General features: G+C 35.6%; 1 protein-coding gene across 1 annotated transcript; it reads right to left on the reverse strand.

The window, feature by feature from the left end:
- Positions 1 to 220: 220 nt before the first annotated feature.
- Positions 221 to 2,812, reverse strand: LOC142633396 (putative receptor-like protein kinase At1g80870). The gene has a single exon (XM_075807627.1). It carries the CDS (start codon positions 2,591 to 2,593, stop codon positions 455 to 457), a length of 2,139 nt encoding a protein of 712 aa, XP_075663742.1. The 5' UTR covers positions 2,594 to 2,812; the 3' UTR covers positions 221 to 454.
- Positions 2,813 to 27,352: the final 24,540 nt, after the last annotated feature.

A 27,352-nucleotide genomic window follows, 5' to 3' on the forward strand; every position in this document is an offset into this window, starting at 1 on the left:
TCCGAAACAGGGAGAAAAGAAAAATAATTTCTAGTAGCTTTTTGACAAAGAAGAGAAAACTTGGAAGCAACTTGCAGCAGCTACCATGTAAACGTACCTTGCATAGTGAACCAGCTAAAAGATGAGTAGGCTACAATTTAAAATAAAAAAAAGCCTAATTTTTTTCCAATTTAAGTCAGTCCTCGTCAGAACTTGGAAAACTTAACACAAGAAACAATCAGACCATGAACTTGAGCCATCAATATTTGCATTTACCAAGTGGCGAAAAAAAAGAAAAGAAATCAGTAATCTAATGTACATACAACAATGTAATTCTCACAGGGTCACAGTACACACACACACCTGAATCTGTTCACTGATAACAGCTACCAGTCATCACTCCTGTATATTACACTCAGCATGAACCCAATAAGACATGGTAAAGAAAAAGTAAATCAACATTAGGATCCAGAGATTACTCTGCATTGGACTTCTGTTTTCTCCTTGACCTACTGAACAATTTGGAAGATGGGGAAGGAGAAAACTCAAGTGGGAGTGGTGGGTGATCCATCTCCCCTTTCAATATCTTAACTATTTCACCAATATCTGGCCGCAACTCTGGCAATTTCTGTAAGCAGGTGAGAGCCAGGTTTATACACAAGCCTGCCTGGTCCTTATTATAATCATCTTTCAACCTCTCATCCACAAGTTCTAAAACATTTCCCACTTGAGCTAACTGACGACACCAGCTTATTAAGTTTGCTTTCTCAAGCTTCATTGGGGAGGCAAGAACATGTAATGGCCTTCGACCAGATACAATCACAAGAATCAAAACTCCTAGACTGTAAATATCAGCCTTCTCCATTAAGTACCCACACCCACCATATTCTGGTGCCACATAGCACAAAGTCCCTCTCATACTTGTGGTACTGCTAAGTTCGCGACTAAAGAGATCTCCACTCCACATGTCACTGCCAATAGAACGGCTGCTCTTTTTCTTCCAACCCCTTCTAAAACTGAACTCCCCATTTGGATCACATTCATTTTGACATTGCTCCCCAAAGTTCTTTCGTCTATGGAAGTAAAACTGTCTACCAAGACCAAAATGTGGTATTTTGAAGCCTTTCCTCCACTTGGTTTCAAGATTTTTAAGCTTATTACTCTTCTTGGTAATCTCATCAAGGTGCTCTTCTTTCCACCACTCTTGTATCTTTCTCTGCTTCTTCTTACGACTTCTCTTGCCCCTTGACTCTTTTTTCTCCAACCCTTTATCAAGATCTTCAAATCCAATTTCTTGTAATTGGGGATCATTCACATCTTCTAATTTATCTAACGCAGTTGAATAATCTAAGTTATTTTGCTCAGGGACACTCTTCTTTTCTTCATCCCAATCAGGATTTGTTGTTGGGCAAATCTGACTCCCTATCCACTCCATAACATAATCCTTACTACACAATTCACCACTCCCATCCTGCCTCCACCACCAATCCTTCCCCCATTGTTTTGTATCAGCCTCCTCATCAACACCCGAAAAAGCATTACAATTCAACTCCTTACTATGATAAATGCTAGAAAAGTCATCATCATAAGGCACAAATCTATTATTCCAATCCTCCCTACCAATGTCTACAACTGAGACCTCCTTCCCTTTTGCACTACAAGGCTTAATATCACTCTCATTTGCCATGTTAGCATTATAATTCGAAGAATTCAAGTTTAAAGCTCTAACATTATAAGACATCTTACTATTTTTGGATGAAGAGGAAGCTTGTAAAGCAAGAGCAAAATCTACCTCATGAGCACTCTCCACAGGAGTAGCAGTTGCTGGTGTCTCTGCAGCCAAATTCCCTGAAAGCTCTTGGCTCTTCCCCAAGTCCTGGCTAAACAAATCCACACCAAACTCACCCTCCACCTTAATCCTTGACAAACCAAAATCCGAAATCCTTGCCCGACACTCAGAATCAAGCAAAACATTGCTGGGTTTAATATCACCATGAATCACTGGTGGATCACATCCAAGGTGCAAGAATTCTAGAGCTCTAGCAACGTCCAATATTATGTCAAACCTCCTTTCCCAACTCAAACTCAAACACCCATCTCCAAAAAGTGATTCTTGCAGGCTCTTATTGGGCATATATTCATAAACCAACACTCTTTTGTTCTTTTCCACACAGTATCCCAATAGTGTGACCAAAAATGGTGACCTTAGGCCACCAAGAATCTGCAGCTCATTCTGAAACTCTCTCTCTGACTGCAAAGAAAGAGTGTCCAAACGCTTTATAGCGATGAGTTTACCATCTCTGAGTATTCCTCTAAACACAGTACCTGACCCACCTTTGCCTATGACATTGGCAGTGTCAAAGGCATTGGTGGCTTGCTTTAACTCTCTGTATGAGAATCTTTGGAGCTTGAGAGGAGCACTGGAGTCAAAGGGGATGGTTTTAGCTCTGTGTACAAGGGAGTGCCAGATGTGATAAAGAAAGTAAAGGATTGAGAGGAATATAACAATGGAAGCTGAGATGGTCAGGGTCAAGAACAAGACCCTGGTTCTGGTGAAGAAACTTGGAGCTGGAGAAGTAAAGCTAGGAATCGGAGCTAAGGGTCTTGAAGGCATGGTGGGGTGCTTTGTGTTTTTGGGTTGTTGGAGGTTAGTGGGTTTGGTTTGGTAACAAGAATTGAAGAAGAAAAAATGGGCATGGAATGGAAAGGGATCTTCATTTGAGTATCAGTAGGTATCCAATGTGGGTTTGCTTTACAGTTGGATAATCATATGGGCATTGTTAATTCAGTTTACTACTATAATTCTTTGTTTTGGTTTCTTCTGACTTGTGAGGCGTTTACTGATGACTGATAGAGAAAGGTATACATTAACATTATTAATAAGGAAGTGTTACATTATAAGTTTACTTTGCTTATAATTTTTCTTCTAAAAGAAAAAGGTATATATTATACTATTGTGAGTTTCCTTTACTGAGTAGGAAAAGGTGCTGTTTAATTTCTTCATAAATTTTTAATTTTGGGTCTGGGTTTGATTAGGAAAGAGATAGCTTTGGTTTATACAATTGATTGATTTAGGTTTTGGTGTATTTTTATAATGAGTTTAGTGATTGGGAAATGAGGATTAGAAAAATGTGGGGGAGGAAGGGAGGGTCCCAAGACGCTTTTGACTAAAGACAGTTTTTGCAGATAAAAAGTCTTATGTATGGGAGGAGGAAAAAAAAAAAAAGTTAAAGGGGGAAATGGAGGGAAGATTGGGTTACAGTTGTGATGGTGGTGATGTTGGTGAGTGTTTTTTTTTGGGACAAGAGGAATTTTGTTTTATGTGCCATGATGTGTGAATTGGACACGTGCACTGGATTAGGCTTTGGACTAAATGGTGGTGTATTTTTTTCTTTTATTTTTTCTTTTTGAGAAAAGACGATTGGTGTTGTATTATTATATCGTATATTCTATATTGTTTTTTCACTAAAGGTTCACATGTCAATTGAATCCATTGCTTCTTCCCAATATTCTTTAGAAGAGGCCACCTTATACAATACAGGTCTTATCTTAGTGTTTCTCCACCTTGAAACAAATTCAACAGCTTGATGTAACAACGGCTTTCTAAATTTATTTGGGGTTGTTTAACTTTTCAATTCATAGATTAAATGGTTTTTGGTTTTGTCTTTTTAAAAATAATATATTTTAAACACTAAATTTCGGATTATATTAAAAAGAAAAATCAGATATACCATCCTTTGGTAGTTGGTGTAACCTTAAAACATAGTTACCAAAGTTTGTATTTTAATAAGCCGAAATACCTTATAAAGTAAATTGCAATAAAAATAAATATCTCATAAAACAAACTACAAGGGGAGGCAAGTTTTTTTTTTTTTGGTATTTGTAATTTCCCCTATTAAAAAACCAAAAACTTACAAGGATGCGACTCTCATGATAAATCAAATTCTCATATTTTCAAACAACACCATCCTCGTGATCGTGATCGTGATCATGATCATCATCAAATCAACATTGCAATTCAAGATAAATAATAAAATAACTTATCTTTGCTTTTTTCTCCCCTCCAAAAGGGAAAACATATATTGTATTGCAAATAATATTAAACAATTACATCAACGATTGATTATTGTTGGACAAAAAATGGAGCTTTTTCCATCCTCTTGGGGTGGTTGCCAGTGCACTGTAGCTCGATGTTTTGCACTATTCTACTTGAAAACAATGAAAATCAATAAATAATTCAATTTCTCAATGAATTTGTTTGACTGCCAAATGTATATTTAGCTATATATAATAAAACCTTGAACTAAAACTAAACAACATAAATTTACATTTCAAAAAGGTAGATTTCTGAATCTAAAATCTTCTCAACTACTTCACCACCTACAAATCATTTCACCACTCCCTCCCAAATTATGAAGCATTTAAAACTTCTCCTAGAGTCCTAATATTCATAGTTAGGAATCCTAAATAGAAAAACATATGCAAAATTGGGCCTAACACAACTATTTAGCCTACTTATGTGAGACATTTATCCAATTTTGATAATCCCCAAAACAGGTTATTAAAAAACCAAATACCAAACTCACAAATTTTCATATTTTTTCTGCCCTTCTCACCATATACCCATCTTCCACAGCACAGGCTAAAGAACATTCACCCTTTCACATCAAAAAGCAATATTTATCCAACATCTTTATTTTTAAGGCAAATAATAAGAAATCTTATATAATTTTTTTTATTCTATTCCACTTATTAATTTTCCATATTTGTAGCAAATCTATTTGTTTGGTGAATTATTATTGAAACTATAGGGGTATTGGGCCCAGCAATTTATGAAGGGCGGCCCAACGAAGTCTTTTGGGCTAGAAACCCAAATCCGAAAACATCAAAATGATCATGGAGTATTTAAATGTCCCAAACGTCCGAGGAGTAGATTTTTCCTCGGAATATTAAGCCGAGGACACGCAGTATACGTGGAGGACAATAAAAAGAGCGGTGGAATGTCTAAAGTAAAGCTGTTGTCACCGCCCATACATTAAAAGCTCTGTAATTGATACGCTGGTTGATAGAGGGAAGGATGGGACCTGAGCATAGAACTTGGAACTTGGTCCCTAATCCCAGCGGGCTTTAGGGAAGAATGGATGGGACAAGTATCCGAAAATCAGGATTGCAACCATAAAGTGGAAGATATAAATAGAAGGGAAGGGATACGAAGAAAAGGAGGGCTTTTTGGGAGAGAAAAAGTGTATGATAATCAATATTTGTATCCAAACTTGAGAAATACTATTAGAAACTATCCTCGGAAACAGTCCGAGGAGAAATTCTCAGTCTTACTCTTTGCAAACGATTCTTTGTTTTCTTCCATTGGGCCCAAAGCCCGTTCTTTTTGTAATTGTCTAAACCATCCTTGAAATCTAGATTACAAACCCATCCTCTACAAATTCATTGTGAAGAAAGGCCTTTCAAGCCCATTTCCTCCCAGTCGTGGTTTGGGAATCTGAATTGTGTCCTTACAGAAACTAATTATAAATCAATCTTAAAAAACAAAATCTTTATGGACTTCAAACAAATATCACAAAATATTTTCCTATTCCTCAACAAATACCCTCAATTTCATTAGCAATCAGCCATGAAAATAAAATTATATAAACAAAAAATCAACTAAAATATTAGCAAAAATAATTAGTTTTAAAAGGAAAACAAAAAATCAAATTCAAATGAAGCATTTGCAATGTTTTCTTTAATTATCAAATATGACCACCCTCATTCTCTAACATTATAACATCATTGAAACATGATCTAAATTAAAAGAAATCATACATATACACGTGTTTGTAGCAATAGTAAACAACAAGAACAAAAAACAAAACAAAAGGCAAAGTTTGACTCGAAGCAGTTTTGGCATTATCCATAATTTTTCCCTTATAGGAGATGGGATAATATGATTTGTGAAAGACACATCAAACATGTTTTTATGTTTTCAAAAATGTAGAGAGTACATTTGATCAAGTAATTTTGGAAACTGCATCAAAGTGAATAGTGCAAATGAGAAATAATAGAGGCTCAGATGATGCATGTGATATCTTAAAACTCAAAATTCAAAGTGTCATGGATGAAAAATGAAATAGTTAAACTGTGAAATTATGGCCATTAGATAAACTCAAATAGGCAGTTAGTTATCATGCAGTTCAATCCATTAATATCTCTTATGAGTATGTTAACATTATAGAGCACTACTACTACTGCCGTGAAACCTTGCCATTTCTAAGCCCAAGAGCATGCGTCAATTCATTTTTTAAAACACATTAAAACACAAATGTACGATTTGCAAACTTCCCCAATAATGGTAAATTTAAAGGCTATCTCTAAGAGAATACGTCAATCTCAATTCAATTTTTCAAACACATTAAAAGTTATAACACATTAAGCAGATTTGCAATGTTTTCTTTACTTGAGACATATTAAGAGGAACAAAATATTTTGCATTTTTCCCAAATAGCATTTGAATACCCAGAAATTGGGTTTTATGAAATATTCCAGAATGTGTAAAAAATAAAAATCAAAACTTACATTCAATAATTAGTTATTTCATTCGTATACCAAAACGCAACAATACCCAGCAAATTTTATTTCTTCTTTTTAGGGTTATACCTATTGAGGAATGAGTCATGGGCAACTTTCCTCAACCAAACCAAAAAAAAAAAAAAAAAGTCATGGGCAACCTAGTAAGCAAGCATTCCGTTTCTTTGCAGTGAAAAACCAAAAAAAAAAAAATCAAAATCTATAAAAAAATAACATAGGCAAATAGAATTCAATAAGCTCATTGTACATTAAATTGGAAAAGACAAGTTTTGAGAGAAACCTTTAAAATCAAATCAAAACCTAATGTAACCCAAATTTGCTCCCATATTGGAGGATGAAAGGTATACCACAGATTAGAGAATGAAAGGTATACCACATATTTGCTCCCATATTGTAGCCATGAAGTGATTGCAATGATGAAGAACATGGGGTATATGCCTGGTATGGGTCTTGGAAAAGAAGGAAAATGGGTGGCTAAATTCCCCGATTTCAAGACTCAACTGACCAAGGAAGGTTTAAGATTCTTTGAATGTTGCGACGGAATCAAAAAGAACTTTAGTACACTTAATGGAAACTTTATGAATAAAGGAGGAGACTTTCCTTTTTGTAGCTTTCTCGAGCTTTGGGTAGGTAAGGATGGAGAACTGTATCCAGGTTGGGAGATGTTCTTTAATGAGAAGCTTACTTTCAAGGAGATACCTACTGTGGTGATCAAGGAAGTTTAAGAAGAAGTTGACTCGGTGGACTACATGGATGCTGAAGTAATGAAGACTATGCTGAAGATGGAGATGGATGTGTTCACTGTCACCGATGAAGAGCCAAGTGATCTTTCTACCTTCATCGTGCCTGCTGTAGAGTGCCACAATAATTGAACTTGGGTTGGGTTTTCTAAGAATGGGGAAAAGAAATTTTGTATTGCAAGTTCCAATGTACTTTTCAACATTTTCAATAAGATTAATTCTGATTTGGCTTACTTTGATGTATCCCATAATATTGAATTCTTCACTTAAATGATACTAATGAATTTGAAAATGAAATTAATAAAAAATTGGAAAAGAAAATTGAACCTGTGAAACCAACTTTTGAAATTATTAATTTGGGCAATGATGAGAATTCATGCTTAATTAAAATTGACTCAACCTTAAATGAAAAAAGAATGGGAAGATCTCAAAAAGCTTCTCACAAAATTTCAAGAAGTGTTTGCATGGTCCTATGAAGATATGCCTGATATTGATCCCGAGATAGCTCAACACCACATTGATACCCATGCTCACATGGTGCCCGTTAAACGAAAGTTAAGGCATATAAGAACTGAATGGCTTTTAAATATCAAGAAAGAGTTCACAAAGCAATTGAAAGTAGGGTTCATCGAACCTATACACCAAGCTGAGTGGATAGCCAATGTTGTGCTTGTACCAAAGATTGATGGAAAGGTAAGAGTGTATATGAATTTCAAAGATTTAAATAAAGCCTGCCCTAAGAATGATTTCCCTCTTCCCCATATAGATGTCTTAGTGGATAATACAGCCGGTAGTGCCTTGATATCCTTCATGGATGGTTTCTCCGGATATAATTAAATCAAGATGTCTTCTAATGATATGACTAACACTACCTTCACCACCAAATGGGGAATCTATTGTTACATGGTAATGCCATTAGGGCTTAACCTATCAAAGGATGGCCACAGCCTTGTTACATGACATGATGCATAATGAGGTTAAGGTGTATGTTGATGACTTGATTGTGAAATCTAGGGATAGAGAGGGTTATATCATTAACTTGAGAAAGTTCATTGAAAGGATTAAGGAGTATAGATTGAGGCTGACCCCCAAAAGTGTACTTTTGGAGTGATAGTTGGGAAATGTCTAAGCTTCCTGGTAAGTGATAGAGGGATAGAAGTTGACCCATCAAAGATCAAAGCCATATTGGGCATGCCTCCACCCAAGAGTGAGAAAGAAATAAGGGGAGTCTTAGCTCGATTGAAATACATTAGTTGATTCATTGCCTAACTAACCTCTACTTGTAAGCTCATCTTTAAGCTTTAAAGAAAGAATGAATCCCATGCATGGAATGATGAATTTCAGAAAGCATTCAAACTTATTTAAGAATACCTCCTCCATCCACCCACCCTAGTACCCCTGAAGCAAGGGAGGCCATTACTACCATACATTTATATCATAAGAGATACAGTTGGAAGCATATTGGCACAGGTTGACAATGATAAGAATGAGAGAGCGGCGTACTATTTAAGCAAAATATTCCATGATTATGAGGCTAGTTACACGCCTATAGAAAAGTCATGTTTTGCACTCATGTAAGCCATGCAGAAGTTGAGACACATCATTCTACCACTCTAGATATGGATAGTAGCCAGAATAGTCCCATTGAAGTACCTTTGAGAAACTCACTTTGAATTTAAGATTGTCGAGGTGGTTGATCCTATTAGCAAAATTTGATTTGAAGTATGCAGCTAGAAAAACGATTAAAGGAAGCGTCATGTCAAACTTTTATGCCGAGAACCCATAGAATTAGATGATGGACAAGAGGATTTTCCAAATGAGGAAATTTTGGACATTGAATTAGGGGCATGGAAGATGTACTCTATTGAAGCCATGGACCAATATGGAATGGGATAAGAGTACTTTCGATCACCCCCGATGGATCTCATATGCCTTTCATGAACGATGAGCTTTACAAACAAGGATTCTTATTACCATACCCAAAGTGTGTAGAACATGGTGAAGCTGGGTATATATTAGCAGAAATAAATGAGGGAGTTTATGGAGACCATTTAGGATCAAGGTTGTTAGTAGGGAAGGTGATCCAAGTAGGGTATTTTTGGCTGACCATGCAAAAAGACACACATGAGATCGTTTAGAAATATGACAAATGCTAGTGGATTGGGAACGTCTACAAAATCCCAGGTGAGAAATTAACCATGATCACATCTCCATGGTCATTTGCCTAATGGGGATCGACATTGTAGGGCCATTACCTTAAGGTAATTTAGATTAAATTTTTACTCGTTGCAATTGATTATTTCATGAAATGGGTCGACGCAGAAGCAATGGCAACAATCACAAAAGCCAAAATCCAAAGTTTTGTCTAGAGAAATATCATCTGCCGGTTCAAGATACCACAAGAAATCATATCAGACAATGGACGACAGTTCGTTAACCAAAAATTTTGAAATTTTTACTCTAACCTTAGGATCAAGAACCAATTCTCTTCAACAAGACATCCATAGGCCAACAAACAAATTGAAGTGATGAATCAAACATTGCTGAAGATCATTAAAATACGACTGAAGGGGGTAAAGGGTGCATGGCTAGAATAACTACCCAACGTCCTATGGACTTATCAAACAACCGCAAGCATGCCCATCGAGGAAACACCGTTCAAGCTCATCTATTATACAGAAGTGGTTATTCCCATCAAGATAGGGGTGACGAGCTTAAGAAGAAGATGATATGATGAAGGAATGATGAGGCTTTGAAACTCAACTTGGATTGCTTGGACAAGACCAAGGACGTCGCAGCTCAGAGAATGACAAGCTAAAAATAGAAAATGGCCAAGTAATATGATCAGAGGGTGAAGCTCAGATGATTTGACCTTAGAGACTTGGTACTATGCAAGGTGACAGAAGCAACTAAAGATCCAACACAAGGGAAGTCAGGACCATCCTAGGAAGGACCCTACAAAGTTCTTAGATACTTAAGAAGAGGCAGTTACTACCTGGAGACCGTGGATGGCTAAACCTTACGGATAGACCAAAAATGTATTGACCCCTTTGGCAAATTAATTAATTAATTATCCAAGTTAATTAATTAAGTTAATTTAACATGCAATAATGTGGTAGTACAAACAAATCACCAATTAAGTTAAATGCAGCGGAAAATAAATTTGACACAGGTGATTTGTTTTCAAATAGGGAAAACCACCGAGGCAGAAACCCACCGGGTGAATTTAAGGTCAGCACTCTCGAGAATCCACTACTATCAAAACAAGGGTTACAAGTAAAAGGAATCCCAGTATCTAATACCAACCTACAATTGAACTCTTACCCTAATACCCAATTGGACTTGCAATGTAGCGACAATCTCTCCTTTCAATGCACGAATCTTAGTACATGACTAACCAATGATGCACGGATCCCAGTACGTGACTAACACACAAATTTAAGGAAGATGTTGGCTGCAAAGTTCTTCAATTCATCAACATGAAGATTAAGAAGCTCCTTGGTTACAAAACCCTTGGCGAAAAGACACAATAGCTTCTATAGAGAGAAAGATGAACTAGGGCAATTTTTGTCTCCAGTCGCAATATGCGTGTATGAATACAACAAAACCTTTTTGCAACACTTTGTGACGGCCTTTAAAATAATCTTAATATATGTCTAGGGTTGTGAGAAAAGAAACCCTACACAAATACACTTAGATATGCGTGTAATCAAATCTAGAAATTCTGATTTCATAATTCTCGATAGATACAGCTTTTGTTGAGCTGCTGTCGAGATTCAAAATTAAATCTCGATAGATAGGCTTCTGTTGAGACATCTATCGAGCTTTAATGAACATCACTTCTTCACTTGTTTCATGTACAAATTTCCATAGCTTTAACACTTGACTTGAACAACATATTTCTTGAAGTCTTAAACGATCCTAGATCTACCCAATTATAAGTAAAGTGCGTTTTGTCAAAGGATTAGCCAATTACATCAATAATGTTCCTAAAAATCTCCCCCTTTGGCAATTTGTGACAAAACCACAACAAACAAATGAATCATGAGAGAAGTCTTAAATCACTAAACTCATAATGACTTGTTGAATTACAAAACAAATCTAACCCAAACACAAAACTTGAAAAACTTTGTAAGAAGAGAGTTCATGGCATGGTAGACTTTAACAACCTGTCTTTTTGAAACACTTAAACAAAACTCATCAAGGCATCTTATGTGAAACAAAAATAAAGGATTGCATATATAAAAAAACATATGTATAAAGAAAGAAAAGAAACAACACATGGAAAGATAGGTGAAGAACAACATACATTATCATATATATGGAAAATAAGTACAATCTATGTCAATAAATAAATGGTTGCAAGACTAGTATACATGAGCTAAATGTAACTAAAAGAAAGAAAAGATACATAAAATCCTCACGACATCCCTAAAAAATGTATAGACACTCCCCTTAACAAAAATTTCCTATACTAACTCTCTCCTTAAGTACAAGACCACTCTCATTCCAAAACTACTCCCCCCTTTTTGTCATAAATGACAAAGGGCAAGTCACTGAGAAGGCGTCATCTCAACATCACTGGAAGAGCTAGCATCCTCATCACCATCCTCAACTGTCGAACCCTCTGGAGAAGGAGATGGAGAGGGAATGAAACCACCAAGCTGAGCCTGTCGTCACGCTACACGACCGACACGGGTGTTCACCTGACACAACTCATAAGAAAGAGTGTCAAGGCAAGCATCCATGTGCTGAAACAACGCCATGATGGCCTCTAGGGTAACACAACCGGTCGAAGAAGAAGAAGAAGTAGAGGAGGAGGGACAGCAGAAGCTGCGGGACTGGGAGTCTCCACACATGGCCGCTTCAGTTAAAGCTAAGCCTGGCTTCGTCGAACAGTAATGGGGTCGATAACACCCATAACGAAGAAGAGATGAGGGGAATCAGGAATCTCAATGGAAAAGTGTCGAAGGATACGCGTGATAGCAGAAGGAAAGATGAGTTTATCACGTGTAGTATGATGCTATGTATGACATTATGTATGACTTAATGTCATGATAAATAAAGTTGTTTATTATTATCTACAATAATGGTAACATGAATATTTGGACATTATCATATAGTCCATGAGATGCATAGTATGTGATTTATATGAAAAGTCACAGAAGATTACAAGTTCTTTGTAAACTCAAAATTATTGTTCGTAGTTAGTGATTATATTGGGCATTTCATCTGCGAAGACTATAACATATCAACTAAGATGATTTGTTTTGATCATAGAAGTGAAGACTTCTAGTTAGTATGTTGATATGTTTTAAGAGTTAAGACATATTGAACTGGACCGCTGTGATATTTATTATTCTCCTAACGACTGTCAAATGAATAATAAACCTCACGGCTTCTATTTACATGAACTCTTAATCCTTAGAGGATAATGGACCTGATCAAGAAATGTAGGTTGCTTTGATATATCAGGAGTAAGATCTAAAGTAATAGTTAAAATCTCAGTATGCTAGGCAATAACATTTAGTGTTGATGGAACATATATTCTTAAGATGAAATTCATAGTCTCTTAATGAAGATACAAAATATTCCCTTGAGATAAGTTTAATGGGTTTGGTTATTCAGAGTGTTAGGCCTAACCACTTTAGTAAAGAGATACTAAAGTATATATTTATGAAATTGGATTTCATAAATATATGATGAATAACTTAAAGGATTAAATCGGGTACTCAAGGATTAAGATGTAGTAATGTTTAAAGTGGCAGTCTACATTCATGACTTTGTATTACTAAGGCCTATTTTATGAAGGGGTTGCATGCATAATAAAGTCTTAGGATATAATTTATTAATAAGGCCTAGAGTGCAATTATATTTATATAGTGGTATTAATTATAATTAATGGTAACTTTGAACTTGTCAAGAGTTGACAGAAAAACCCAAGGCCCATTGGAGCTAGTGTCTTATTGGTGCCTTTTGGTCCCACTCCAAGCCACACACTAAAGCCCAATTGGAAAGGCCCAATAGGCCAACCTAATTAGGTAATCAGTTAAATATAAAGGGAGAAACATTCAAAAAATTTTATTAGAAAAAGATACATCATTGTGAAATGGTGTGTGTGTGTGTGTGTGTGTGTGAGTGAAGCCACTCAATTATTCTCCATTGAAAATTGATTGAGAGACCACATTTCTTGGGCGTAAAGTGGAATTGGAGTGAAGATTAAAAGTGTTCCCAAGTACTTCTAATCTTTTGTTTTGGATTTCTCCACACCAAGGTATGCTATCTTGTTTTTAAATTCTGAAATTTACATAGTGCATGTTATCAATCGTAAATGAAATAGATCTGTGTTTGTTGCGTCCACTTTGTGTTTTGTATGAGATACAAAACCAGATTTTCCAACAATTGGTATTAGAGCTAGGTTTTCAATATCATGATTGTATGGCATGTGATTTGATTTTAGAATAAAAGAAAAACGGTTTCTTGATGATATCGGGTTCACACCAAGGATGAATCTTCTCTTGGTTTGTTCGAAGTGGCCTATGATTATGAAGTAATGGTGTCATGTCTTAATAGTAATTGCTTGAATATGGCTATTGAATGTAACTATTGTAATAACTGTCATGTGCGTGAACCAACTGATTGCACCGCTTGGACTTTTCTTTCACCGCTTGGCTATAAAAGACAATTTAATATTAATTTCCTTGATAGCCTTCTTGCATGTGTTAATTGTTTATAAGCAATTGAACTTTATGTGTTCATCAAATGACATATATATATGTGACAATGTTGATTTACTAGTTTTGAATTAGTATTGTACATCGTCAATGATTATATATGATTATTAATTGCCTTGATAGCCTTCTTGCATGTGTTAATTGTTTATAAGCAATTGAACTTTATGTGTTCATCAAATGACATATATATGTGACAGTGTTGATTTACTAGTTTTGAATTAGTATTGTACCTCTTCAATGATTATATATGATTTACAACAATTTATGGCCTGATTACACATGGATTAGATTGTATCCTTTTATGATGAAATATGCACAATCTGACTTTAAGAAAGTTAAACTGGAAATTATCTTTTTTGGTATTGCATCAAGATTGCTGATATACATGCTATCATGTTAATGCTAGGATTATAAAATTTATTCTTAATGAGATTAGGATTATGTTTTCAAGGTGTCTAGCATTATTATGGTTCTTGATCTTAAAAACATTTAATTTAAAATATCTAGTGGGAGAGAGATACAAGGGTTGGATCTCACGGCCTCCATTGTTTGTTCATAGTAGTATGAAATATATACTTTGTCTTTGCTTTGAGCTTTGCATTCCATGCGGAGAGTATTTATTTCATGGTGCTCAAGATTGAACTACCTGGTTTATATTGGTTTGATAAAACACCTTGTCTTAGCCTTGAACTTTGCATTCTATGCGGAGGGTATTTTGTATCATGGTACTACAAAATAAACCTGTTAAGGGAGATGAAATGTGGCTACACATGATTCTAGATAATGATATACACTAGACTAAGTATTATAGTATCCTCTATGCTGAGTTCTTACTATTATTACTCAGAGGTTAATGTAAAACAGCATATTATTAGTGTTTGATAAGAATTATCATGATAGCACTAATAATGAGAATAGTTCACAATCAATCATAGTATTTAATATTCACTCTATGCTGAGGGATATTGAATATTGGATTGGGTTGTCGTTGCATATTTTATATTATGGTTTTATTAAGGTTCCATACTATATGTTTATATGCTAAATTGATAATGTCTAGTTTACTAATTATATTCATGTTTGTTATTTTCAGATTTAAAATCATGGCATCATTTAGCCCATTTGTTGCTATTCTTAATCAAAACAAACTAACTGGATCCAGCTATGTTGACTGGAAAAGAAATTTGGACATTGTTCTTATTACTGAAGAGCACAAATATGTGCTTACTCAATCATGTCCTAGCTTTCCATCATTAGATGCTCCTCTTGAGGAAAAACAGCAATATGATTGTTGGCAGAAATCTAATGAGATGGCTAAGTACTATATCCTAGCATCTATTTCAAATGTTCTACAGCATCAAATGCAAGATCTAGAACGGCTTCGGACATAATGCTAAGTCTGAAGGAGATGTTTGGTGAGCAAGGCCATTCTACAAGGCAAGAAACTATGAGGCAGATTTATAATACCAAAATGGCTAAAGGTACTTCAGTGGGGGAGCATTGTCTTAGGATGATCTCTAATCTAAATACATTGTAAGTTTTAGGTGCTGATATTGATGGAGAATCCCAAGTGGATATGATACTCCAGTCACTACTAGAATCATTCAAGGAATTCAAACTTAATTATAACATGAACAAAAAGGTTTATTCATTGTCTGAATTGATGAATGAGTTGGTAGCGGCAGAAAGCATCCTTGGTACTTTTAGTGTTAATGCCAATATAGCTGAAACTTCTACTTCTCAACCTAAGTCGAAAGGCAAAGGTAAAAAGAAGAAGAAGAAGAAGAAGGACTTCGCCTAGAAAGATGGTAAACAAGCTGCCTTAGGAGTTGCCAACAAAGGAAAGAAAACCAAAGAAAAGTGTTACCATTGTGGTGAGAAAGGACATTGAAAGAGGAATTGTCCAATATTTAAGGCTGCCAAGAATGAAGGTATGAAAAGTACATTCCTTCTTGAAACATGTTTGGTACAGAATCCCACAGATTCCTGGTGTGTGAATTCAGGTTGTACTAATCATATCTGCAAATCTTTGCAGGGGTTTCAGGAGACTAGAAAGCTGAATGAAGGGGAAATATTTCTTACATTGGCTGATGGGAGCAAGATTCCAGTTGTAGCTATTAGAGTGTTTAATTTATGTTTTGAATCTAGAGTTTTAATATTGGAAGACTGTTTGTATGTACCTAATATTCGTAGGAATTTATTTCTGCAACTTACTTAGGTAAACATGGATATTATGTTATCCTAAAAGACAATGTTGTAATAAACAAGGGTAAAATGTTTGTCTGTTCTGGCAATATTGTAGATGGTCTTTATATTTTAACTCCGGATAAACAAGAATTATACAATTCTGAATTAGATAATAACTCTCGTGTAAAATCATTAAAGATGAAGTTTCCTTCTACTAATGATGCATATCTTTGGCACTTGCGTTTGGGTCATATTAATTCAAACAGAATTCAAAGACTTATCAAAGATGGACTCTTAGGGCCCATGGACTCTTAGGGCCCATGGACTCTTAGGACCCATGGACTTTGATGGTTTTCCAGTTTGTGAATCTTGTTTGTGTTGGGGTTTATGCCCTAAAATCCAATTTATTAGCTTGTCATAAATAATTAAATTGTTTGATTATATGAGACTATTTACAAATAAACTAATGGGACATTATCATAGTCCATGAGATGCATTGTATGTGATTTATGTGAAAAGTCACAAAAGATGTAAATCACAAGCTCCTTGTAAACTCAAAATGTAATTCGTAGTCAGTGATGAAATTGGGCGTTTATCTGCAAAAACTATAACACATCAATTAAGATGATTTGTATTGATCATGGAAGTGGAGATTTCTAGTTGATGTGTTGATGTGTCTTAAAAGTTAAGACATATTGAACTGGACCACTGTGAGATTAATTATTCAATCAACAACTGTCACCTGAATAGTAATCTCACGACTTTTAATTTCATAGACTCTCAATCCTGAGAGGGTAGTGGACCTGATCATGAAATGTAGGTTACTTTGATATATCAAGAGTGAGATCTAATATTCACGATCAAAACCTCAGTATGTTGGGTAACTACACATAATGTTAAGGGAACCCATATTCTCAAGATGGAATCCATAATCTCTTTTTGTAGAGACATGAAATATCCCCTTAAGATAAGTTTAATGGGAATTGGTTATTCAGGGCACCCACTTTAATAAGGAGTTACTAAAACTTATATTTATTGAAATTGGATTTCAATAAATGTGAATAATTAAAAGATTAAATCGGGTACTCAAAGATAAAATAGTTGTTTATAAAGTGACTGTTTATTATGACTTTGTTCACTATGGATATTTCATGAAGTGGTCAAATGATTTTATTAGAGTCTTGAGATATAATTTATTAATAAGGCGTAGAGTGAAATTATATTTATATAGTGATATTTAATATAATTAATGGTAACTTTGGACTTCTTAAGAGTTGACAGATAAGCCCATTGGAGTTAGAGTCTTATTTGTTCCCTTTGGTCCCATCTCAAGCCACAAACAAAAGCCCAATTGAGTACGCCCAAAAGGCTAACCCAATTAGATAATCAATTTTTATTTAATAAGAGTTATTAAATAAAGTAACTCCCAAGGTTGTTAGCATGTACGTATGATGAAAAAAAAAAAACAGTTTTTCTCTACAAGGAGAAGAAGAAGGATTTTTCTTTGAGAATCAACGTACAAAAATACTGATTGAGAAACCACACTTATTGGGCACCATGCGGAATTGAGATGAAGATTAGAGGTATTCTCAAGTCTTTTTTTTTTAAATTTTACTACATCAAGGTACGCTTTCTATTCTTTGTTTTAGAATTCAAGTTTACATGTTATCTCTCATAAATGAAGTAGATCTATGTTTGTTGCTTCCGCTGTGTGTTTTGTATGAGATGAAAAACCAGATTTTCCAACTATTTTGAAAGTAAAATGACCAAACAACCTTTTAATGCAAAAGGTAGAAGAGCCCAAGAGTTGCTAGAACTAGTACATTCAAATGTATGTGATTCTATGTCAATCCAAGCAAGAGGTGGCTATAAGTATTTCATTACCTTCACTGATGATTACTCTAGATTTGGTTATGTATACCTAATGAGATGGAAGTCCGAAGCTTTTGAAAAGTTCAAAGAGTTTAGGGCTGAAGTTGAGAATCAATTAGGTAAACACATAAAGGCCATCTGATCTAATCAAGGTGGCGAATACCTTCTTGGAGATTTCAAGGATTACTTGACTGAAAATGGGATTATATTCCAGTTGACTACACCTGGAACTCCACAACAAAATGGTAGTAGAAAGAAGGAATAGGACTCTTTTAGATATGGTTAGATCTATGTTGAGTTATTCAACTCTACCAATTTCCTTTTGGGGATATGCCTTAAGTACTGCAATGTATCTTTTGAATTTAGTATCTTCGAAGTCTGTTCCTAAAATGCCTGTAGAGTTGTGGACTGGGCGTAAGCCTAGTATGAGACATCTCCATATTTGGGGTTGTCCAGTAATGTGTTGAAAGGAAAGTCTGACAAGTTATAGTCTAAAACAGAAGTGGTATTCTTTGTAGGGTATCCAAAAGAAACTGTTGGAGGTTTATTTTATAGTCATAAGGATAATAAAGTGTTTGTTAGCACAAATGCCAAATTCTTGGAAAATGACTATATGAATGATTATACTCCTAGAAGTAGAGTTGTTTTGGCTGAAATAAATAAACATGTAGTTGAACAACCAATGGATGAAACTAGGGATGATATGGGTGTATTAGATACACCACAAGACATTACTCATAAGATGACTAGTACACAGGTGCCTCGTCGTAGTAGGAGAATTATTCGGCCTCCCATAAGATTTATAGGTTTGGGAGAAACTTATGAAGCTATCCCAAAAGAGGCTGAATCGGATCCCTACACTTATGAAGAGACAATGAATAATATAGATGCACATCATTGGGTCTAAGTTATGAAATCTGAATTGGATCTATGTATTCTAATCAAGTATGGGATCTTGTAAAGGCGCCTAACGGCATTAAACCTGTTGGTTGCAAATGGGTTTACAAAAGGAAGAGAGAGATAGATGGAAAGGTCGAAACCTTTAAAGCAAGACTCGTGGTGAAAGGGTATACACAAAAAGAAGGTATTGATTATGGTGAAACTTTTTCACCATAAGCCATGCTTAAATCTATCAGAATTCTCTTATCCATTGCTGCTCATTATGATTATGAGATTTGGCAAATGGATGTCAAGACTGCATTTCTTAATGGCAATCTTGAAGAAGAAATCTATATGATGCAACCAGAAGGTTTCATAGCAAAAAACCAAAAGCATATGGTATGCAAGTTGAAAAAGTCCATTTATGGACTTAAGCAAGCATCTAGGTCATGGAACATCAGATTTGATCAAGCAATCAAATCATTTGGTTTTGAACAAAATCTTGACGAACCATGTGTGTACAAAAGACATCGAGACAAAGTAGTAATGTTCCTAGTGCTTTATGTTGATGATATTCTACTCATTGGAAATGATGTAGGGGTAATGTCATCAGTAAAGATTTGGTTGTCAAACCAATTTGAAATAAAGGACTTGGGTGAAGCTAACTTTATTCTAGGGATCAAGATTTAGCGAGATCGCAAGAATAAGATGTTAAGTTTATCACAAACTGGGTATATAGATGAGGTTCTAGAATGGTTTAGTATGCAAAACTCCAAGAAATGATTACTTCCTTTTAGACATGGAGTTCTTCTGTCTAATGACCAAATGCCTAAGACTCTTGAGAAAGAAAATATGATGAGACAAGTTTTTTATGCTTCTGTAGTGGGAAGTCTCATGTATGCCATGCTATGTACTAGACTAGATATCTGTTATTTAGTTGGCATGGTCTACCAATATCAATCAAATCCAGGACTTAAACAATGGCAAGTTGTAAACCATATTCTCAAGTATCTATGGAGAATGAGAGATTATATACTCGTTTACCATGGTGAGGATTTGATTCCCATTGGTTATACAGATTCAGATTTTCAATAAGATCTTGATTTCAGAAAGTCCATTTCAGGTTGTGTGTTCACCTTTGGAAATGGAGCCATAAGTTGGAGGAGTGTTAAGAAATCTTGTATTGCGAACTCCACCATGGAAGCTGAATATGTTGCTGCTTGTGAGGTGGCAAAGGAAGCTATTTGGCTCAAGAAATTCCTTTCTGATCTTGGTGTTGTAAGAATGGAGCAAGTTCTCATTACATTGTTTTGCGACAATAGTGGAGCGGTTGCACAATCCAAATATCCGAGGAATCATAAGAAAAGAGAGCACATTGAGAGAAAGTATAACATTATTCAAGAATTTGTTGATCGAGGAGATGTAGTAGTAGCAAAGATTGATAATGCAAGTAATCTAGTGGATCCCTTTACCAAAACCTTGCTTTAAAGGACTTTTGAGTCACATTTGGAGGGAATGGGAGTTAGATTAGTGCACAATAATCTTTAGGGCAAGTGGGAGATTGCTAGGATGTGTGCTCTTAAATCCTATTGTATGATGCTATGTCAACATTATGTATGACTTAATGTTATGATAAATAAAGTTGTTTTATTATTATCTAAAATAATGGTAACATGAATATTTGGACATTATCATATAATCCATAAGATGCATAGTATGTGATTTGTGTGAAAAGTCATAGAAGATATAAATCACAAGTTCTTTGTAAACTCAAAATTATAGTTCGTAGTCTGTGATGAAATTAGGAATTTCCTCTGCGAAGACTATAACGTATCAACTAAGATGACTTGTCTTGATCATGGAAGTGGAGACTTCTAGTTGGTATGTTGATATTCTTTAAGAGTTAGGACATATTGAACTGGACCGCTGTGAGATTTATTATTCTCCTAATGACTGTCAAATGATAATAAATCTCACGACTTCTATTTACATGAACTCTTAATCCTGAGAGGATAATGGACCTAATCATGAAATGTAGGTTGCTTTGATATATCAAGAGTGAGATCTAAAGTCACGATCAAAACCTCAGTATGTTGGGCAACCACATTTAGTGTTGATGGAACATATATTCTCGAGATGGAATTCATAATCTCTTAACGGAGATATAAAATATTCTCTGGAGATATAAAATATTCTCTTGAGATAAGTTTAATAAGTTTGGTTATTCAGAGTGTTAGACCTAACCACTTTAGTAAGGAAATACTAAAGTATATATTTATGAAATTGGATTTCATAGATATATGATGAATAACTTAAAGGATTAAATCAGGTACTTAAAGATTAAGATGTAGTAATCTTCAAAATGGCAGTCTACATTCATGACTTTGTATTACTATGAATATTTTATGAAGGGGTTGTATATATAATAAAGTCTTGCGATATAATTTATTAATAAGGCCTAGAGTGCAATTATATTTATATAGTGGTATTAAATATAATTAATGGTAATGGTAACTTTGAACTTGTCAAGAGTTGACAGAAAAGCCCAAGGCCCATTGGAGCTAGTGTCTTATTGGTTCCTTTTGGTCCCACTCCAAGCCACACACTAAAGTCCAATTGGAAAGGCCCAATAGGCCAGCCTAATTAGGTAATCAGTTAAATATAAAAGGAGAAACATACAGAATCTTTTATTAGAAAAAGATACATCATTGTGAAATGGTGTGTGTGTGTGAGTGAAGCCACTTGATTATTCTCCCTTAGAAATTGATTGAGCGACCACACTTCTTGGGCGTAAAATGGAATTGGAGTGAAGATTAAAAGTGTTCCTAAGTACTTCTAATCTTTTGTTTTGGATTTCACCACACCAAGGTACGCTATCTTGTTTTTAAATCCTGAATTTTACATAGTGCATGTTATCATTCATGAATAAAATAGATCCGTGTTTGTTGCTTCCGCTTTGTGTTTTGTATGAGATACACAACTAGATTTTCCAACAGTGATGAAGTGAGAAGGGAAGTCTATGGTAAGGTCCTTTAAGAGGGATAGAAGAAAATGAGCACGAGGCTCTATGATAGAGTTATAGTGAGACAGTGGAGTAAGAGTGAATGTTATCACCATGCTAAGGAAACGCGGACCTTTTGCAAAGTTCATGCATGGGGTGTTTTGTTTCCCACCCCATATAGAAGGTATCTAACAAAAGTGAGACAGAAGCTCATCTCTGGAAACCATCCTAAGACGCTCACAATCGGGGTAGTCAGGATGCGCTACTGTCAGGACATGTAGTACCTCGGAAACAAGCTCCAGGGTAACTACAATACGTATACAATATCGTGGCAAAACGAGGTACATCAGCATCGATTCCATGTTTGTTGGAGTGGAACTCCTGTATAAACACGGTGGGATACCTCAAGGGTTTCTCTAATAGAGAAGCCCAGCCCTGAATCCGAATGAAGGCGGGGAAAAGAGTGTCGGAAAAATCCGACAGAATGACTTGGCATTCTGAATGAATGCCACGTCACTGAAAGTTCTCCGAGAAGTCCTTTTGGGTCTTCTCATCACGAAACCAAACATGAAGAGGGGGAAGAGGATCAGAAGAAGATGGTGACCCAGAACCATGAAGAGGGTTCTAAGCCGAAGTGGATTTGCATTTGGGTGCCATAATGCAGTCTATCCGAGAGAGAGAGAGAGAGAGGACAAGAAACACATCACAAACAGAACCATTGAAAGGAAAGAAAGAGGTACGTATGCATGAACATGTGGGCTGCAAAAATAAATACATCATGGGCATAGCCCAATCCAAACCTATCAGTACACATTTCACATTTTAATTAAATACACATCTATAATGCATGAAACAGAGTTAAAATGCAATGCATGAGTAGATAGCATTAAATACATAACACCAAACCCAAAAATTTCAAGAAAAACTCAAAAACCCCAAAAATTTTGAAAAGCCCCAAAAACCTAGGTCTAAATGCATGAATGCATGAAAAAGAAGAGATTGAGGAAGCTAACCAAGTGATCTAAAACTTGATAGAGGCCGAAAAGATGAAGGGTTGAAGGATTTGAGTGTGGGAGAAGTGTTTGGGGTGAGAGAAAAGATTTTCTGTCGAGAGAGAGAAGTGAAAAAATGAATCTGATTCATGCCTCAGATATATAAAGAAAATGCAGCTCAATGGATCAAAGCATCTGACAAGATCTATCTAGCACTAAATCTCGATAGATGTAATCTGTCGAGGTTTTGTCACGAATCTATCGACGGCCAAAATGCTTCGATGGATCGAGAAGCTGTCGTAAATCTATCGGCCAGACAGAAGGTTGCTTGATGGATTGAATAAGCTATCAAGAATCTATTGAGAAGAAACTCAGAAATCTCGATGGATCGAGATTGCAATAAGATTTGTCTAGACAAGAAGAAAAAGGGCTCGATAGAAGCGAATCTGTCGAGGAGCTGTCAAGCTTGAAGCAAAGGAGTTTTTCAAGGAGGAAAAATGCAAAGAGATGAATGCAACAAGCAAGCTACTCAAAAAAAGATCCAATCAAAATATTAAGCTTTTAAAACATTGCTCAACATATATGCAAAGTATTCAAGATCCAAAGCACACACACACACACTAAACAAGTCTAACCAATTTTATATTTCAAAAAAAAAGTTAAGACAGTTTAGTGAACATATATTAACACATGTATTCCTTGTGATGGCCAAATCACATTGTACCTGCACATGTATCAAAAGTAGCAAAGAATTTTTGCGTGTTGTGTGTGAAAACATAGCAAGTTTGCACAAGTTTCTCATATTATGACGATTTAAGATATAAGAGAATCGAAAACAGTCGCACACAATCATAACTATTTGATGGGGAATATCACCTTCGAGATACATCCTATAACTCTCACATCTCCTAGAAATATGTTTGCAACCATATTTAAAAGCATTTTGATTCTTTTTGCTTTTTTTTTCTTTGCATATTTTTCTTTTTGAACATATCATGCATGAGCATATAAAAGAGAAAAGAAATAACCAATTATAAAACATCACAATTTTGCTATGCCAAAGCACACAGATGTTATACATGATTAGCGAGCTTTAGTGGTGAGATGATTATTTATGCATTTCTCTTAGAATTTTTTTAGTCAATTCCGTCAAAAAGAGTGATATGAGTATTAAGTATAAGAGATTACTTAATCGTACTCATCATAAACATGAGCCACAAAGCTCACTTGCTTAGTTGTGCATTAGAGTACTCATCTAAGCTACAAGAGATACAAAATTTAGAAAACTTTGTTTCAATGGTCATCTAAGGTACACAAGTACCAATATACACATAACACACATTGTTTTTGTATTTTTCTGATTTTTTTAATTTTTTTTATTATTTTTATGAAAAACAAAATAAAGCAAAATTGAAAACAAACAAACGAAAACATGTTAAACAAATAAAGCACAAAACTAGACTGACTCAAGACAGGAAAGCAAAACAAACAAGTAATGCATAACCATAAGGGGAGAGAGAAAAAAAGTGACTAAATCACTTTGAGCTTTTTTCCTTCCACACCTTGGAAGAACCTTCCCTTTGTGCGAACCTTTAAACCGGTGGTGAGGGGGAAGAATTGAAACCGTTCAAGTTCAAAAGGAAGATGAAGGCCTTTAGAAGATCTCCAAGAGGGGCCAGAGAGGATGGAAACTAATCATGGTTTTCGGACGAGAGCATACTATTGCTTTGTTGAGTGGCTAACCACTTGTAGCAATTTGGACAAGTATGCCCTGAAACTCTACAATGATGACAGAAATGCGGCTTCTTTGGTTGAGACTTCATTTTTTAGCCTTACTGTCTTTCCTAGCCCTAGGGTTTCTAGTCTCATTCTTCTCTATCTTAGGGGGGTGCTCCTAGAATAGATTTGCCCTTATCTATGTTCTTACTAGCTATATCAGTTTTAGATTCATTTTTCTCAGAATTAACATTATTAGCAGGTGAGACAAAAACAGTTCTACTAGAAGAGGCAATATTAGAGGAGTTAGAAAGTTCATGCCCTAAGCTGGTTCTGTCAGAAGCTGATTTCTAGAGGTTCAGAATTTCATCTAACTTTGCACTGGAAGTCCTCTCCAATTGAGCTCGAACTTGGAACAACTCTGCTTCAAGCTTCTTGATTCTTTCAGCCAAGAAATTGTTCTCAAAAATCAGTGCTCTAACGACTTGGTTTGCTTCATCAACCTTGTTAAAGAGCTCCTCTCATTCCAACTCCACTTCACTAAGCTTTTTAGTGGACAACCTATACAATTTCTCATGCTTTTCAGACACCTTGTATAACTTTGCAAAGGTTGTATGGATGTCATCCTGATTATCCATTTCTAGAACTTGGATTCCACCAAATCCTCTTCTTCATCCACTTCTTCTATGATCCCTTCAATAGGACCAATTGTAGCAGTGAAGGCATTTAAAATTCCCTCGTCATCACTGTCCTCTGACTTGATATTAGGTTCAGTGTCACTCAAGGTAGCAGCAAGAGCCTTGCTTTTCCCAACTGACTTAAGATATGTAGAAAATTCTTGTTTAATGTATCCAAAACCTTAACATCTGAAGCACTTTGGTCCCAAGGGAATAGTATATTGACCGTCATCCTTAGCATCCTTCTTTCCTCTATCTTGGCTCTTGAACTGAGAAAAACTGGATTGCTTACAGTCCTTATCAAATCTTTTCGCATTGGCATTTTTCATGAACTTCTTGAACTGCCTAGTCATGTAGGGTTTCATCTTGGAATCTTTGTCATCTGAAGACTCATTAGTCTCATTACTCTTGGCCTTTATTGCCATGCTCTTGCCTTTGCTTCCTTTCCCGAGTCTAGTCAAACCTAATTCATTGGTTTGCAAGTTGCCAACCAGCTTTGTTAAAGGAATAGAATCAATATCCTTTGATTCTTCAATGGTAGTAATCTTGGCACAAAATCTCTTAGGTAGAGACCTTAGCACCTTTCTTACAACCTTGGGTTCGGGAATGGTTTCCCCTAGATTAAAGGCTGAGTTAACTATGTCTTTTAGCTTGACATAGAACCCATCAAACGGCTCATCCTCCATTTTTATCTCCTCAAAGCTAGTAGTGAGCCTTTGGAGTTTGAATCCTTGACAGCCTTAGTCCCTTCAGAGGTTGTCTAGAGGATGGTCCATGCTTCCTTAGCAATTTCAATTGAGGATATCTTCTTGAACTTCTCATTGGTCACCGCACTAAGTAGTGTATCCAATGCTCTGCTGTTGAAGTCTGCCGCTTTGATCTTGGTATCATCCCAATCAGCCGGTGCTTCCTTTGGCTTAGTCCAGCCAATCTCCACAGTTTGCAACACATATTCATCTAAAGACTGCAAGAAAGCTCTCATCATGCGTACTTTCCAGTATGCATAGTTAATGCCATCATATAAAAGAGATAATAAGCAATTGTCCTCTATCCATGACAAACAGGGGTCAATGGATCACACAGCAAAGATTAACCCTAATCAGAGTATGTCTGCTTTAATACCATTTGATAAGCCAAAAATGTATTGACCCCTTTGGCAAATTAATTAATTAATTATCCAAGTTAATTAATTAAGTCAATTTTAATACCACTTGATAAGCCAAAAATGTATTGACCCCTTTGGCAAATTAATTAATTAATTATCCAAGTTAATTAATTAAGTCAATTTAGCATGCAATAGAGTGGTAGCACAAACAAATCACCAACTAAGTTAAATACAGTGAAAAATAAATTTGACACAGGTGGTTTGTTTACGAATGGAAAAATCCATCGAGGCAAAACCCCATCAGGTGAATTTAAAGTCACCATTCCTGAGAATCCACTATTATCAAAACAAGCTGTTACAAGTAAAAGGAATCTCAATACCTAATACCAACATACAATTGAACTCTTACCCCAATATCTAATTGGACTTGAAATGTAGCAGCAATCTCTCCTTTCAATGCACGAATCCCAGTACGTGACTAACCAATGATGCATTGATCCTAGTACGTGACTAACACACAAACTTAAGGAAGATTTTGGCTGCAAAGTTCTTCAAATCATCAATATGAAGATCAAGAAACTCCTTGGTTACAAAACCCTTGGCGCAAAGACACAGTAACTTCTACAGAAAGAAAGATGAATTAAGGTAATTTTTGTCTCCGGTCACAATATATGTGTATGAATACAACAAAACCTTTTTGCAACACTTTGTGACAGCCCTTAAAATAATACTAATATATGTCTAGGGTTATGAGAAAAGAAACCCTACATAAATACACTTGGATATGCGTGTAATCATATCTGAAAATTCTGATTTTGTAATTCTCGATATATACAGCTTCTGTCGAGCTGCTGTCGAGATTCAACATTAAACCTCGATAGATAGGCT

The sequence above is a fragment of the Castanea sativa genome, chromosome 5 (genome assembly GCF_040712315.1).
Source record: "Castanea sativa cultivar Marrone di Chiusa Pesio chromosome 5, ASM4071231v1".
In the NCBI taxonomy this organism is placed as follows: domain Eukaryota; kingdom Viridiplantae; phylum Streptophyta; class Magnoliopsida; order Fagales; family Fagaceae; genus Castanea; species Castanea sativa.